This window comes from Lynx rufus, unplaced genomic scaffold (genome assembly GCF_022079265.1).
Source record: "Lynx rufus isolate CCGP_SWC_20201006 ecotype Redwood Valley unplaced genomic scaffold, mLynRuf1.p SCAF_34, whole genome shotgun sequence".
Taxonomy (NCBI): domain Eukaryota; kingdom Metazoa; phylum Chordata; class Mammalia; order Carnivora; family Felidae; genus Lynx; species Lynx rufus.
This window is the reverse complement of record NW_025814850.1, coordinates 1,233,189-1,249,868: the sequence shown is the minus strand read 5'-3', so window position 1 is coordinate 1,249,868 and position 16,680 is coordinate 1,233,189. Positions and strand designations below refer to the sequence as shown.

General features: G+C 47.8%; 1 protein-coding gene and 1 pseudogene across 1 annotated transcript; one reads left to right on the top strand and one right to left on the bottom strand.

Moving 5' to 3' along the window:
• Positions 1–1,563: 1,563 nt before the first annotated feature.
• LOC124522062 (40S ribosomal protein S12-like) lies at positions 1,564–8,497 on the top strand (annotated as a pseudogene).
• A 3,167-nt stretch (positions 8,498–11,664) lies between these two features.
• Positions 11,665–16,484, bottom strand: TUBG1 (tubulin gamma 1). The gene is made up of 11 exons (XM_047093572.1): positions 16,396–16,484; positions 15,987–16,099; positions 15,599–15,766; positions 14,554–14,622; positions 14,198–14,277; positions 13,626–13,752; positions 13,305–13,391; positions 13,049–13,198; positions 12,509–12,661; positions 12,256–12,417; positions 11,665–12,066 (listed from the first exon to the last, which is right to left on the bottom strand). The coding sequence occupies exons 1-11, from the start codon at positions 16,442–16,444 to the stop codon at positions 11,869–11,871; spliced, it is 1,356 nt and encodes a 451-aa protein (XP_046949528.1). The 5' UTR covers positions 16,445–16,484; the 3' UTR covers positions 11,665–11,868.
• Positions 16,485–16,680: the final 196 nt, after the last annotated feature.

The following is a 16,680-nucleotide window of genomic DNA, read 5'->3' as shown; positions in this document are numbered from 1 at the left end:
TACCTCAGTCGGTTAAGAGTCTGACTTTGGCTCAGGTCATGATCTCGCCATGTGTGAGTTCAAGCCCTCTGGGCTAACAGCTCGGAGCCTGGAGCCTGCCTCAGATTTTGTGTGTCCCTCTTTCTCTGCCTCACCCCTGCTGGCACTCTGTCTCTGTCTCTCTGTCTCTCTATCTCAAAAATAAACATTAGAAAAAAATTTTTAAAGAAATATAGTGGGGGGAACCTGGGTGGCTCAGTCGGTTGAGTGTCCGACTTCAGCTCAGGTCATGATCTCACACTTTGTGGGTGTGAACCCCGCATCAGGCTCTGTGCTGACAGCTTAGAGCCTGGAGCCTGCTTCGAATTCTGTGTCTCCCTCTCTCTCTGTTCCTCCCCCGCTCATGCTCTGTCTCTCTCTCTCTATCTCCTTCAAAAATAAATAAAAACATTAAAAAATATATTTAAAGAAATATAGTGGGGTAATTGCTAGGAGGGCAGGAACAGAGTGCAGGTATCTCTGAAGAAGGTCACTACTCTCTTCCAGTGGAAAAGCAGTAACCCCTCATTCTTTTACTATTATTTTTAACCATTGTTACCTTTTTATCAGGAAAAAAAAAAGATTTTCCACGTAGATAAGTGAGTTTCCCAGATAACCAGCTTATCTCTCTAGGTTTCATAACTTAAAACATTTAAAAATTATTTTGGGGGCACTTGGCTGATTTGGTCAGTAGCATGTGACGTTAAATCTCGGGGTTGTGAGTTCGAGCTCCATGTTGGGTGTAGAGATTGATTACTTAAAAGCAAAATCCTAAAAAGAAAAGAAAACACTTTAAAAATTATTTTTGGTGGGAATATTTGTAAAATGCATTCTTTACTCCTTTCTTTTCTTAAGTGGAATACACAGAATGAAATTCAATCTTTTCTCGTTGACTCAAGGCATGGGCATGAACACCAGCCTTGCTATCTGGCTGAGGTGCCCAAAGACTTCTTTGGAGATATGTTCACCCTTAAGCTAGATGATCCTTTCCTTATGGCTTTTTGTCATTTTTCTGTCTCTTTTTTCCTTATCAGGGCAATAGCCCTGGTCCTAACTGCTTTTATTTTAAGGTCCCTAGTACCCCTCTCCTTTCTCCTTGCAAATTTGTGTTGGTCTAGGAATTCATACATCTAAACAGGTTAGGCTTTTGTTTAAAATAAGAGTAAGTAGGGATGCCTGTGTGACTCCGTCAGTTAAGCATCCAACTATTGATTTCAGCTCAGGTCATGATCTTGGGTTTGTGAGATCGAGCCCCACATCAGGCTCTGGGCTGACAGCATGGAGCCTGCTTGAAATTCTCCCCCTCTCTCTCTGCTTCTCTCTCTCTTAAAAGTAAATAAGTAAAATTAAAAAAATAAAATAAGAGTAAGTAGACTATGAATCAAGACTTGACAGGCTCACCTATAGGTAAAGTACATAGTCTTGAGTATGTGAATGTGGCTACCCAGAGCGCCCTCTTTGTAGTTTTCTTTCTGCTTGATATTTACATTCCTTTGGGGGATGTTTTTGAATTCCCAGCATGTGTCAGACACTAGAGATACAGCCATGAACAGGTCAGTCCTTGCCCTCAAGGAGAAAAAAACAAAAGCAAAGACAAAATAATAAAGTGTGGTGACATTTATGGCAAAGAAAGTACAGGGTGCTGGTGGAACATCTATGGAGAAGCCAGAAACCTTCACTGGAAGTGACACTTGAGTGACCTAGAGATTAAGTAAGGAGCCAGCCAGATGAAGGAAGTGGGGTGAAGAGGAGAGATCCCAGAGGAGGAGACACGTGGAGAAAGCTGGAAAGCCAGAGTGTGAGTGGTTGAAGGACCTGGAGGAAGCCCGAAGTGACTGGAGTGAAGAGAGCCAACGAGAGGTGTGGCGCGGAGAGAGCATCTTCAAGGTGATGAAACAAGCATCATGGCAGATGTCGGAGGAACTACTGTAGTCTCAAGATCGGTTGAAACATTTGATCCCCCAAATTCCCAGTGGGATCTTAAGTTTTATTTGCTCAAGTGCTTTGAGGAAACAAAGAAATGTATTCAGGGGCACCTGGGTGGCTCAGTCAGTTAAGCGTCCGGCTTTGGTTCAGGTCATGATCTCGTGGTTTGTGGGTTCAAGCCCCACATCAGGCTCTGTGCTGACAGCTCAGAGCCTGGAGACTACTTTGGATTCTGTGTCTCCCTCTCTCTCTGCCCCTCCTCCACTTGTGCTCTGTCTCTCTCTCTCTAAAAAATATTTTTTTTTAATTTTTAGAAAAGATATTAAAAAAAGACATGTAGTCATTAAAATTTTTTTTAAATGTACCCATTTTCATATTTCCTATATTGGCAGAAATTAGTCCTGAGGCAAAAGCTGGTTTCACGTATAACTTTTGGGAATTAGACTTCTCACAAATACTTATTTTTAAACAATAAATCATTTTTAAAATAAAGAACAAGATTATGTTTGGAGGATGTTAGGAAAACAAAAGTTCTTATCTCTTTTATTTTCTACGTATAGAAATAGGTTTATGAAGTTTAGGCCATGATGTGTAACTGGATGTAACAGCAAATTAATTGATTGTGTAACAAGACTATGCAATTCGCTCATGAGGCACTAGTTCTTAAGTTAGCTACAGGGAAATTGGCCTTTTCTATTATCTTGAATGAATCAGAGTTATATGCAGATTTGAAATTGCCTTATGATGCTTACTTAACCTTACCTTTGAACCCAAAGCAATCTTTTTTTTTTTTCTCATCCATGCTTAAATTCTTTTTTTTTTTTTTTTAATTTTTTTTTCAACGTTTATTTTTATTTTTGGGACAGAGAGAGACAGAGCATGAACGGGGGAGGGGCAGAGAGAGAGGGAGACACAGAATCGGAAACAGGCTCCAGGCTCCGAGCCATCAGCCCAGAGCCTGACGCGGGGCTCGAACTCACGGACCGCGAGATCGTGACCTGGCTGAAGTCGGACGCTTAACCGACTGCGCCACCCAGGCGCCCCTCATCCATGCTTAAATTCTTATAAAGGGGCCAGCCTTTATAACTGTGGTAGATTGTTGCACCAATGGCCCTAATGAATTCTGCCTCCCAGTGTTCATGCCCTGGTACAGCTCCCTCCAGAACTGATTCTGGGCTGGATCTTAAGACTTGTCTTGGCCAATATGTATGATACAAGTGTAGCAGGGCAGTGCTTATGCACTGGGCCTGGCCCTCTTGGAACACCATCCTGGACTGCTATACAAGGAAGTGGGTCTTGTCCACTGGAGGTTGGGAGGTTGTGAGGAGGAGAGCTGAGCCTCTCTACCCACCACGAATTGCCAGACATATGAATGAGGCCACCTTGGACTTTCCAGCTGTTCCAGCCGTCTGTAATAGACCAAGTGAGCCAGAGGAGACCAGTAAAAGAATTGCCCAATCAACTCACAGAACGTAGAGAAACAGTAAATCAGTGTTCTATGCCTCTGTGTTTCACAGTGAATTTTAGGCAGTAATACATAACGGAAACAATGTCGTTTTACATTGTTCAAGTTTCGTTTTAAAGGCAGGCTAAGATAGAATTACGAACAATGGGTGGGTGTTTTACTTAAATTGCTCTATGGGAGATGGAGAAAATTGTACACTGGAATAGAAGGGAGTATTTCAATCTGCTGGTAAAGTAAACTTTAAGTTAATATGACAAGTTAAAATCCACCAGATCTTTTTCCAATTTGAAACTTGTTGGATCACACTATTATAAGTAAACATTAGGATATATGTTATAAATTCTTCTCAAGAACGTTTCTCACAAAAGTAATGCATTCTTAGGGCACCTGGTGGGTTCAGTTGGTGGACTGTGTGACTCCTGATCTCAGGGTTGTGAGTTCGAGTCCCACGTTGGATATAAAGATTAAACAAAAAAAATCTTTAAAAAATTAATAATAATACATTCTCCCTGAAGAAAAACAGAAACAGCTGAAAAATTTTAAATAAAATAAAAAATATATCAAGCTTTATCTCACAATCCAAATATCTACTGGTAATCATTTCAGTGTATTTTCTTGTAGCATTTTTTCTGTGCTCCATTTAATACTTTTTCATATTTAAATCAAGCTGTGGGAGGGGAGGGGAGTGTGGATATTAAAGTGTGGCATGAGACTGTTGAGGGTCTTGAACTGTTGGTACAAATAAATATCTTGATTACAGTGGTGGTCACGGAAGGTAGACGTAATAAAATACAAATGAGTGAACTCTATATGGCTGGTGAAGCCTGCATGTGCTCTGTGGATTGTACCAGTGTCAATTTCCTGACTTTGATATTGTACTACAGTCATGCAAGTTAACGTGGGGGAGACCTGCTGTACATTTCTTTGCACTTTCCTGCCAATCTATCCTTATTTAAAAAAAGAAAATCAGCATGTAGCTAGAGTCATGCCCTCCATTTCCCTTTTACATGTATTTTATTATATATATAACATATATTTTTTTCATTTAGAAAGAGAAGGTCCAAGTTTCATATCCACGTGTCTTTTTAAAAAATGTTTTTAACGTTTATTCATTTTTGAGAGACAGAGCACAAGTGGGGGAGGGGCAGAGAGAGAGGAAGACACAGAATCCAAAGCAGGCTCCAGGCTCCAAGCTGTCAACACAGAGCCTGTCACAGGGCTCAAACTCATGACCTGAGGTCATGACCTGAACCGAAGTCAGACACCCAACCTACTGAGCCACCCAGGCGCCCCTCATATCCACAGGTCTTGATTGCTTTCAAAAATGAACCAAAAAAACAAAAAAACCTCTCTTAATATATTTCAGAGTTAACTGTTAAGAAGAGGGTACATATTTTTAAATCTATTATTTGTTGGAACGTAATTATTGCCAGAATGCTGAATATTCTATAGAACACAGGGGGTTGTATTTGAGAGGCTCAGAAAGGGAAATTACATGAGAAAGATACAATTATAACGCTAACAAAATACCGTGAAATTATGCATGTGGTGGGCTGGAGACAGAAAGAGGAATGGTGCAGTTGAGCTTGGCGAGGAGGCCCCAAGTATGCACGGTCCGGACTGATCTGTGAGGGCTTTGGGGCAGGGAAGACAGAGAGGCAGTCTGCTGAGCAGAGCCGGTCTAGGGCACCTCAGGACAGGGCAGGGCAGGCTATGGTGCCTGAGAACAGAATGATAAAGAGCAGGCCATCAGTGTGGGCAACAGCGTCCAAGAACCCACCTTCAGGAGGGAGCAGAACATGAGCTAGAGTTCTGATATCAGATTCTGCCAAATACTGGTTTGCAGAAAGAGTTAGAGAACAGGAGGGAATAGAAAGCAGGGGGTGGGGGCAGAGTGCAGTGTCATTTTGGGTGAAAAGTCCAGAAGGGGCGGGCTGGTGGCTGTAGCTTCCCAGTTGGCCTTCAGGGTTCCCCTTTGTTCAGAGAATAAAGTCCAAACTCTACATAGCATAAAAGGCCCTGCGTGACCTGTCTGGTCTTGGAGTATCAACCTGACCTTGTCCTCTGTTGCTCCCCCAAATGCACCTTCTGGGCCTTTGCAGTTTCCAGAACCCACTGTCCTGTTTCTAGGCCTCCCTGCCCTCTCAGGTTCTTTTCCCTTTGCCTATCATGCTTTTCCTTCTGAATGTCAACACATTAACTGCTTCCCTGCATACAAGGCCTTGCTAGGTTGTCTCTGGGAAGCCTTCTTCATATCTGGGTTGGGTCATAACCCCTTTTCTCTGACTTTGGCCTTCCGTGAGCCCCAGGTGGGTCCTGGTGGCCTCATTTGCCTGGTGTGAGCTTCCCTTCCCCAGTCGACAGGAAGGGGATGGTTGAGCTGCAGAAGAGAGGTCAAGTCCATCTCATGCTTCCCTGCTAGCCTGGGTCTCAGCACATGTTAGTCCCCCTACCTTCTCTTATGTCTCCACTTGGAAAGCTTCCCTCAGAACTCAAGACCCTGTCAAATGATCGCTCCTCTGTGTGACTCCCACCCTGGCCTCCCATAGCCTTTCATTCTTGCAAACACTCAATAAATATTTACTGAGCACAGTACACTGTTGTGATCCCGCTGATGTGTGCTTACCACTTCAGCTGCCACTTTGCTGCATAGATGTCTTAGGCTGTGAATTTTCTGAGATTCACAATCTTAACTTCTACACCTAGGTAACCCCCAGTTCCTGGAAAAGGTTCAGGCACACAGCAGACCTTGATAAATTTGTTTTAAGAATGAATATGCTTTATTATAAAGGATATTGGTTTCCAAGAAATGCCTAAATCCTTAAGACCAGAAGGCATATTAAAGGTCACCTCAGGGGCATCTGGGTGGCTCAGTGGGTTAAGAGTCCGACTTCAGCTCAGGTCATGATCTCGCGGTTTGTGAGTTCAAGCCCCGCGTCGGGCTCTGTGCTGGCAGCTCAGAGCCTGGAACCTGCTTCAGATTCTGTGTCTCCCTCTCTCTGTGTTCCTCCCCTGCTCGTGCTCTGTCTCTCAAAAATAAAGATTAAAAAAAACTAAAGAAAAAAAAGGTCACTTCATCCATCTCCTAGGATCCGTCCATTCCAGGAGAGAGTCATCATGTAGAATTTGCTTGACTGAATTCAGTGGAGGGGGCTCATGGTCCATGTGACTGCTCATTCTACCTGAGGACAGCAGCAATCCCGTGGATGTTTTTCCTTCTGTGGAGCTGCAACCTTCCCCTTTGTAGTTCCCTCCACTGGCCCCCTGTCCTGCTTCCAGAATGTCACAAAAGAGTCCCTTCCTTCCTGCGGCTGACAGCCTACCATATATCTGGCAGTTAATGCATCTCTTCCTAAGTTTTCTCTTTCAGGGAGGGAAGGACCACTTCCCAGCTGCATGACCCTGAGCTTCAGTTTCCTTGTTTGTAAAAATCAGGATAAGACAGTACCTATCTATAGAGTTGTCAAAATTAAATGAGCTCATATATATAATGTGCCTAGAACAGTTCTTGGTGTATATTAAATGCTCAATAATGATTTCAATATTATTTTGTATTATATTTTACATGCAGCACTTAAAATTGGACAACTTATATTTTGAGACATTTAATTCATTAATTTATTATTTATTTATTTATTTTGAGAGAGAGAGCAAGGGAGGGGCAGAAAGAGAGGGAGAGAGAGTCCCAAGCAGGCTCCACGCTGTCATCACAGAGTCTGATGCTGGGCTCTATCCCATGAACCATGAGATCATGACCTGAGCCCAAATCAAGAGTAAGACACTTGGGGCGCCTAGGTGGCTCAGTTGATTGAGCAGGCGACTATTGATTTTGGCTCAGGTCATGATCCCAGGGTCGTTGGATCAAGGCCAGCAATGGACTCTGTGCTGGGTGTGGAGCCTGCTTGAGGTTCTCTCTCTCTCTCTCTCTCTGCCCCCCTCTACTCACACACTCTCTCTCTCTCTCAAATAAATAAAATGTTAAAAAAAAAAAAAGGAAATGCGTAACCAACTTAGTCACTCAGGTTCCCCCAGACATTTAATTTAAAAAACAGAATAACAGGGGTACCTGGCCGGCTCAGTCGGTAGAGCATGAGACTACATGAAACTCATAATCTCAGGGTGGTGAGTTCAAGCCCCATGTTGGGCGTGGAGCATACTTAATTAAAAAAAAATCAGAATAATACAATATATGACCACATGCATAAATTATATTATTAACACATGATATATATTTCATATAAATTAATTATATTAGACTATATTCCCTACCCCCAATAAAATTGGAAATCCCCTTAGGCATTCACTATGAAGCTTTATGAGCAACTTGGTCTCTATTTTTAATAATTGCTTGCTTAATTAATTAGCAAGTGTCTACTGGACCTTAACTCAGCCCTGATCATTCATATATACTGCTTCAAGATTTTCCGATCATTCTCTGTGGAGTTCTTTAATTTAGGGTGACCCACCATCCCAGTTTTCTCAGGACTGAGGGAACGTGGGAGTTTTAGTTAAAACCAAATTTGAGGGGGGTCTTGAGACTCAGAACTTTCAGTGCTAAAACCAGGATGAGTTGGTCACCCTATTAATTCGTAACACCTCTTTCCCTGCACCACTGAGTCTCGCGTAGGCGGAGGCTCGGGTGCAGTCAAGGTTTGTCTCCACCTGTAACCCCCCGGGTCCCCCACCCCTGTGGCAGAGGAAGAATTGCTGCTGGAGGTGTAACGGCCATTCATACTGGTTTACAAGAGGTGTCAAAGACCGCCCTCATCCACGACGGCTTAGCACGTGGAATTGATGGCCTAGCACATGGAATTCTCGAAGCTGCCAAAGCCTTAGACAAGCACCAAGCCCGTCTTTGTTGCATCCAACTGTGATGAGCCTATATGTAGGAGGCTGGTGGAGGCGCTCTGTGCTGAACACTAAATCAACCTAATTAAGGTTGGTGGGGAAAGGGTAGGCTTCTGTAAAGTTGACAGAGAGAGAAAAACCCCTAAAGCGGTTGGTTGCAGCTGTGCGGTGGTTAAGGACTATGGCAAAGAGTCTCAGGCCAAGGATGTTATCAAGGAATACTTCAAATGCAAGAAATGAACAAATAAAAAACTTGGTTCTTGTTCCTCAAAAAAAAAAAATTCATAATGGATTTGAGGGATAGAGAGATGAATCCCCTGCTTCTAGAGTCGATGGCCACGGTCACTACTATAGCAATGCTGGAGATCTGAGGAGACTATTTCCCGCTGGGTCTCGTGGGGGTGTTAGACCCTGAGTGACAGAGCCTATAGCTTTGCAAGAAACTCAATTTTACCAATTCACGTTGCAGTGATCAGATCCTAGGGAATTTCACTAAAACTTACAAATGATGGATTAGTAAATCAGAACATCAATGTAAAATGTTCCTGTTACTTTCCTAGGGCAGCCCCTTACCTGCTTAAGGTACCCAAGAGGGAATGGAAAGTGAGCAAGTGGTGGAGGTGAGCGTTACTGGAAGGTGTACTGATGTTGGATTTTAGTTGAGTCTCCACCGCAGACAGCCCCTTTCTAGGGAGATGGAGCATACGTGTGACCAGTGGTGACCACAGATGAGACTTACTGGACTGACTCACCCACCCTGTGGGGCATCTGTGCTTACTGTGAGCTCCCAACCCACTCTTGTGCTCATAACCTCTTCACCTCATCCCGGTACGCTTTTCCAAAGTGACAGTCCTAAGTTCCAGATTCGTTTACCCCACTCTACTTTTATTATAAAGTGCTTCCTGATATTAGATATATCTGTCCCTGAGTCACATCACATGGGAATTCTGGGAATATTACCTTGAAATGGCTGATTTTCTCTAATTTTGTTTAGTCAAAAAGAGGTTCCTGTTCTGTGCATGAGCCTTCATTCTCTCTCCAGCTTCACTGCAGCTTGTGTCTCATCAGGACAGTTACTTCTGTGGTTTGCAGTCTCTCAGACCACAGGGATTTTTCACCACCAGCACCACCTGCTGCCCTGATTCCCAGAGGCTTTCCTCCCTTTCCACCTGGCCTCTTCGCTGCCCTCTAGTTGACATACTTTGGGGTTTGCCACTGGCCAAGAACCGGGAGGGGCTGCGTTGGTGTGGGGTGATGGGTGATCTGGAAATAGCCTTGGGGGAGGGGCCTGGCTTTGAAGCTGGCATTGAGGTGTGTCTGTGCTCCTAGTGCCTGGCACTCAGCCGTCAGAAGGAGGCAACTTTGCAGATCCAGCTCTTCTTTCCAGGGAGGACCCCCTGCACAGGGTATTTACCCCTCTGGGTTGGTGATAGAAAACTCTACTCTGGGCTAGCTGGTGCTTCCTCCCCCTGGGGCTTACGCCCTTTAACCGGGTCTGGCAAAGGAAGGCAGGCCCTGGGCTTGTGGCCTGGAGGGGTCTAGCCAACGATTCACATATAGCAGCCTTTTACCTTTGCCAGCACGCATGACCCCTACTCAGCATGAGTCACTCATACAGATACCCCAGGTGATGAAAGGTTTCTCATCTGGGGCAGGGGTTGTAAAGGGAGAAAGGAGCAAGGCAGGGTGCCCAGTGGTGCAGGGGCCAGAGGTGGAGCCGAGAAGGCACCAGGTGCACGCCGGTTTTCCCTGAAGTCACCCTCTCTCTGCTCAGACGACAGGCAGCTGGTTGACACTGACCAGGCTGACTCAGGAGAGGCCTGGCAACTGCAAGTGACAAGCTCATGCTTTGTGGTGGTGACAGGCTTATGGTCTCCCTGCCACCCATCAGGCAGCCCAGAGCCTAGCCTCTGACTGCCCATTCCCTGCCCATCCGTCACTTTTGTTCATAAGGGTTAGGCCTAAATGTTGCTCACTGTTCATACGTCAAAGCTTTATTAAAGATAAATAGGTTCATGGAAGGAAAAGTGTGTCCTCAGGCCAACAATGAACAAGAAGAAAAAGATCTTAATTTGCCCAAATTAAGAATACTGATTCTGGGTAATCTTCAGCCTCTGTAGGGACTCACAGTCACCTTCTTGGGCTGGTCCTTCACCTGTATGCTGAGCTCTGCCAGCCCGAATCCTTCTGATCCATTGGGCTGGCCCTCTGGCTTTGGCCAAGCATGCTGGTGGTGACAGTAATGAGAAGGCAGGCACAGGTCCCCAGCTATCCTGACATGGGTGATGGGGACACTTAACAGGTATACCTGAAGCAACTTGAGGCTGACAGTCCCACCAACCCAGAGAGACTGCACCTGCCCTGTCTGCACAGGTGTTCAAAGTCCTCACATTCTCTGACAACCATGCACTCATCCAATGGCTCCCAAAGACCTCAGAGATGGGATTCTACACTAACCCAAAAGATATCATAAAAGGCAGGACATGCAATGGTCAGGGATACTGATGCCAGTCAAACCAGGATTGGACTCCCAACTCTGTCATTTACCAGGTGGGTGACTTGGTACATTAACTATGGTTAGTCTTAGTTTCCTTGTTTATAAAACAATACTAATAACATCTGTCACTTCATAGAGTTGTCATGAGGATTGAACAAAATAATGTGGAGTACCTAGCAGAGTGTCCATGTGCATGTTTGCTATTATTCCCCAAACCTCACCCTTAGGGTGCATAAAGGCCTAAGAGGGGCCCTGACAATCTACCATGATCTAGGGACAACCTGCTTTGCCCTTTTGATTCTGAACATTTAAGTCACTATATATTTACTACTTCCCTGCAGTTTTCCACAAGAAGTGGGAGGGCTCTGTAGACCACCTGTAAACAGAATTATGGAGCCTTAGTTATGGGCCCACTTCGGGCCCTGCTTATAGTCTAGGCTTTGGGTTTGGTCTCAGGAGTTGATTGTCCTAGACTCCAGCTGCCTGCCCAGTGGCTTTCTTGGACTGGTTCTCTGGCATACCCTGCTTACAAGATTAAAGGCACCTGGATCAACTCTACTGCTTGCCCAGGCCTGGCGGTGGGGTGGTGACTGCAGGCCTGCTTGCTATGATGATTAGCAGGACACTCTGATGTGGGAACATGAAACTGGCAGATTGGTCACCTATACAGGGAAGGGTGGGAGGGACCTGGGACCCGGAATGTCAGTAAGAGTAAGGTAATATCTGTTGGCCTTCTTACCCTGGGAAGGCATGTCTCACATAGGTAGACACCACCTATGTTCTCCAAAATGAGGAAGGAGAAGGAAAAGCTAGGGGAGGCATTTGCTCAGAGTTGAAGAGGCTGGAAATAGGGGAAAGAACAGGCACTACCCCCTTCCCCATATCTACAGGCCTTCAGAAAACCAGTAACTTCATTTATGTCCAGTGCTTTATTAAACATAAATAGTCTCATCAGAGGAGACAGAAACGTGTCCCCAGGCCAATACAGAGTACGTGCATGTGTATTTATGAGGAAGAGATGTGTGAGGTCCCTGATCTGTGCTCTGAGGGGGTGGTCAGTCAGGCGGGGCCTGGGCCAACCAGTAAGGCAGACAAGGTCCTGGTCCTGGGGGACTCACTGCTCCTGGGCGCCCCAGGAGATGTAGTCTGGCCGCGTGGCCGCATGATACTCGTCGATGAGCTGCTGCACAACCTCCCTGGACGTGTCCAGCTCATCAAAGTTCTCCTTGAAGATGTCCTCCTTGCGGAACTGCTCCAGGAAGGCCTCCCGCTTCCGCAGCTTGTCATACTGGCGACAGGTCCGCTCGAAGAGCTTGGTGTGTGCAGAAAGCAGGGGTCACAAAGAACATAAAGTAACAATATGGCCCAGAGAGACAGGGAACCAGGGCTGGGCAATCTGCACATTAAGAGACCTGGAAGCAGGGGCAGCAAGGATGTGGAGAGGTGAGGCCCAACCAGGAAAGTGCGTATGGGAAGACAGGTGCAAACCGTTAAGCCTCACCGAGGAGATGCTGGTGTGGTTGGCCATCATGAGCCCACTGACCCGGTGGGCCGAAGGCAGGTAGGGAGACTTCCTTGACAGGGCCACCTGGATGCTGGCAGGGCCCCAGGGGATGAAGTTGGCCAACTTCCGCTCCCGGATCCTCTGCAGACTCTTGTGGACCTAGCGGGGAGGGGTGGACACAACAGTGGTGGTGGTAGCCTCTCCTCTACCCCTGTGGGTTCCGGGGGTGGCACGAAGGGGCCTCACCTACCTGGGTGGGGTCCACCTCCCCCTGGATGATGTTGAGGATGGCGATGTAGCAATGGTTGGTCTGGCGATCCCGGCCCGTGGACACCATCACGTTCTTGGGCTGCAGCAGCCGCCTCATGACATCCAGGACTGTGGTCTTCCTCACGCTGGCCACCTGAGGGGAGAGCGGGCCACGGGGACCAGGCCAGCACTCAGGGCACGGTCCAATGGCTGACCCCCATCACACTCAGGCTAGGATGGTCTCTCTGGGAGGCATCTTGAGATTCAGGTGTACACTGAGCCTTGGCTGCAGGACCAGGAATCTTAGCCCTCCTCAGCTCAGCAAGGTCATGCCCCTGTGCGGGAGCATCAGCAGACCCCACATAGCCCGGGCCCTACAGGGAGCCAGGGGTGTAGGGAAGAGGAGAACAAGTCAGCACGGAGCTGGACGGTCTGTGCCTGTCCCTGAGCACAGAGCCTCTGGGGCTACAAAGAGCGGCTCCTGGAGGGCGCAGCAGGGGGACAGAAAGGCTAGGGCAGGGCCTGCTGGGGCTGCTCCTACCGACTGGTCCGTGGTGAGCGGGGTGTAGCCGGTCATGAGGAAGTGGAGTCGAGGAGTGGGGATGAGCGAGGCGATGAGGCCGATGAGGTCGTTGTTCATGTAGCCAGGGTAGCGCAGGGTGGTGGTGCTGGCTGACATGATGGTGGACACCTGGGGACGGGGGTGCCGGGTCATGGGCCTTGGCCTGGGGCGGGGCCTCCCTTCCCCAGATGGCACTCCAGTAAGGAGGGTTTCCAGTCCGGGAGCAGGGGCTCACCAGCTGGTTGATCTGGGAGAAGGATGGGTTCTGGATGTGCAGGCGGTCTGTGGCGATCCGGTTCAGGGCTGTGTTGTCCAGTACCACCTGGGGGACAGAAGAGGGTGACAGATTTATGGGGACAGAAAGGACAGGAGCTCTGCCTGAATCTGGGCTCTGAAGCTTAATTTCCTTGGTGCTTCATGGCCAGAAAGACCCATCCAAAAGGCAGTGGCACATGACTGAGGCACAGAAGGGCTCAAAATAGACTTTTTAAATGTAGGAAAATGATGAAATAGACAAGGGGGTTGGCACTGGAGAATGGCAGAATCCAGGACGCACCACACAGTCTGCGTTCTGGGTGAGCCTCTTGAGCGTGAGCAGGGAGTTGTAGGGCTGGACCACCACATCGCTCATCTCATCCTGGTTGGGAAACACTGAGTATGTCTGCACCAGCTTCTTGGGGTACCTGGTGGGGTTGAGAGGAGAGGTCAGGGCAAGAGACTGGAGGCTTAGTAAACATGGGGCTCACAATAGTCAGAAAGCAGTGAAATCTAAATGGCAAAATTGGGGTGGGACACAGGATCAGCAGAGAAAGAAGACTTGACTTTTGGAAGTCTGCAACCCCAAAGGGGGAAGGAACGGCAGAGACAATCTTAGGACCTAGGGTTCTAACTAAACCAGCCATACCCCCTGAACCTTCTTCATCTCTTCATCTAGGGCTTAGATTCTAGGCTCTGGATCCAACCACTCAGAGTGTGATCAGGTTCTTGGTTATTTTATCTTCTCTTTCTCACTACAGGAGTTAACAGAAGGGCCTTTTCATTGCTCCAGCAAATAGGAAGGTGTATCTGGAGGGCCTCCCAGTTACTTGGGAAACCAAGTCCTTCCTGCCCCTTAAAACACAGACTTACCTGTCATTCAGTCGTTCTAAGAGGTAGGAGCCCAGGCCAGAGCCTGTCCCCCCAGCAATGGAGTGACACAGCACGAAGCCCTACAGGGGGAAGGTGCAGTCAGTGTCTAGGTACTGGATTTCAGACTGGACCCATCCTACAATTTCTTGGACTCCTATTTTCCCAAGCCCTCTCCTCCACTTCCCTTACCCCACACATATAGCTCAGGAGACTCTGCCTTGTGTCCAGCAAAGCCCAGTGACTTCTGTCCAGTGCAAAGGGTACATGGGTAGGTCTTGTACTTAACAGGTGGCTTCTAAAGGGTGTTGTGAAGCCTTCCCTCTGACAGCTCCCACCAGCATTCCTAAGACACTCACCTCTAGACTGTCACTGCCATCTGCCTCCCGATCTATGATATCAAAAATGTCCTCGTGGATCTTCTCTCCCTGTACAGACATGGGGAGTATCAGAGTGGGACAGGACCATGGGACAAGGACTCTGACCTCAGAATAGCCACCTTGAATTCTCCTTATAGAACATAAAAGTCCTTTTTTGGAGCACAGTGGCCCTGCTTGTTATTTGCACTGAGAGGCAATATAGTACAGTGGGTATGAGCAGATACTCAACATCCACACTGCTTGGATTCACGTATTAGGTCTAGTTTTATTTAACCAAGTGACTCTGGGCAGGTTACTTTAGGCAGGTTACTCAGTTTCCTCATCTGAATAATGAAGGTGATACAACTCCTCAGTCCCTTATTCAAAATTCTTGGGGCCAGCTATGTTTCAGAATTCAAATATTTCCAACTCTAGAAAGGTAATATGGTACGTATGATGTATGTTAAGTAAAATGCCAGTGGGTATCTGGTGTGTGCTAATCAAATGTATTAATATTTCTGCAATGAAATGTATAAGTAATGACAAGTTAGATAAAAACTATCAAATAGTCTGTCTTCACTGAGATTTTTTTTTTTTTAGATTTTATTTTTAAGTAATCTCTACACCCAAAGTAGGGCTTGAACTCACAACCCCAAGATCAAGAGTCACATGCTCTACTGACTGAGCCAGCCAGGTGCCCTGAGATTTGGTTTTGCTACTAAACAAGTTATAAATCATGTTTTGGTTTCAGAGTTTTTTAGAATCTGAAAAAGGAGATAAGAGACTGCGAACCTATAATACCTATCTTTAGGGTTGTTGGGAGGGTTAAGTAAGTTACATGTAAAGCACTTAGTATGACCCGGCACACAGCACTAGCCAAGTGCAGTCTTAACCATATTGACTTAGAAAAAAGAACTCCCCTCAGCCATCTCTCTCTCGCTCTACTACTTCTACATCCTTGATCTGGTTTCTTCTCTCTCTGGCAAGTCATACCGCCTGCCCTCACACAGGGAGTTGGGGGTTCTGCCAGGGAATAGCAAATGACCTGCGAGAATCCACTGGCCCAGTTGTTGCCAGCCCCTCCTCCATGCTCTGACAGGTAGATGTTCTCTGGGTTGTAGAGCTTGGCATAGGGGGAGTTGAGGATGGAGTGGATCACCCGGGGCTCCAGGTCCAGCAGCACGGCCCTGGGGATGTAGTGCTCATCGTCTGCCTGTCAAGGGGAGACCAGCAGGGTGGTCCAGTCAGCTAAGGCCCAGTCCTCCATCCTCCCAACTCTGGCTCCTGCCTGTCCTCTCTCCTCAAGCCAGCCGCCCTGACTCCTTTGCCCAGAGGGTTTCCTGGTACCAAGCCACTGCCCTTCCCTCAGGCCCCCCGGGGCCACTGTGGGGGCGCGTGGGGGGTGGGGGGGCTGGCAAAGTCGCTGGGAGCACCTGGTAGAAAAAGACGTCCTTGCGGTCAGTGCCCTCGGTGGCGAACTCCTCCACGATGCCCTCGGGGCTGATACCATGCTCAGCGCACAGTTGTTTCCAGAACTCGAACCCAACTGGTAGGGGGGGAGGGGCGGACGGGCGAGAAAGAGGACGTCTGGGTCTGGGCAGATTCCAACCAGAAACTGGGGGACTGAGCGCTCGCGAGTCTCCCATGTCAGAGGAAAGGGCTGTACGCCAGCGACTGGGAGGGGAGGGCCCCTCAGGGTTGGGCAACTGGACACTGGGTCAGGCATGTCCCGCCTTTGGAAAACTACGATTGTGGGAAGGGCGGATGGAGTCCAGGATCCCGCAGTGAGATCCCATAGAATCTAAGGAACCTGACTAGTGGAGGGGCCGGAGGTTCGCTCACTCTGATTGCCGCACTGGCCCAACTGTAGGGTGATGATTTCCCTCGGCATCGTCGCTCCAGCACCGGTGTTGCAGCCGCTCCCGCCAGCCAAGCCGCGGCTCGCCAGCCGCTAGCTGCACGACGCAGGCGCCAAACAACCCGCTCCGCCCTCGAACTTTCTCCGCTCCAATGAGAACTGAGTTCTGGCGATGGCAGGGCCTCATTCATGTGGCTTCAGTGAAGCAGACTGCGCGTGTGCAGCTCCTGGTCGGGCTCTGCGCCGCGGCGCGGCGCGGGGGACGTACT

Coding starts and splice junctions, on each gene's coding strand:
- TUBG1 (XM_047093572.1), bottom strand. CDS start 16,444: ATGCCGAGGGAAATCATCACCCTACAGTTGGGCCAGTGCGGCAATCAG. Junction 13,392..13,625: donor CCCAGAACGCAGACTGTGTG/GTGCGTCCTGGA, acceptor TCTGTCCCCCAG/GTGGTACTGGACAACACAGC. Junction 12,418..12,508: donor GGGAGGTGGACCCCACCCAG/GTAGGTGAGGCC, acceptor CCTCCCCGCTAG/GTCCACAAGAGTCTGCAGAG.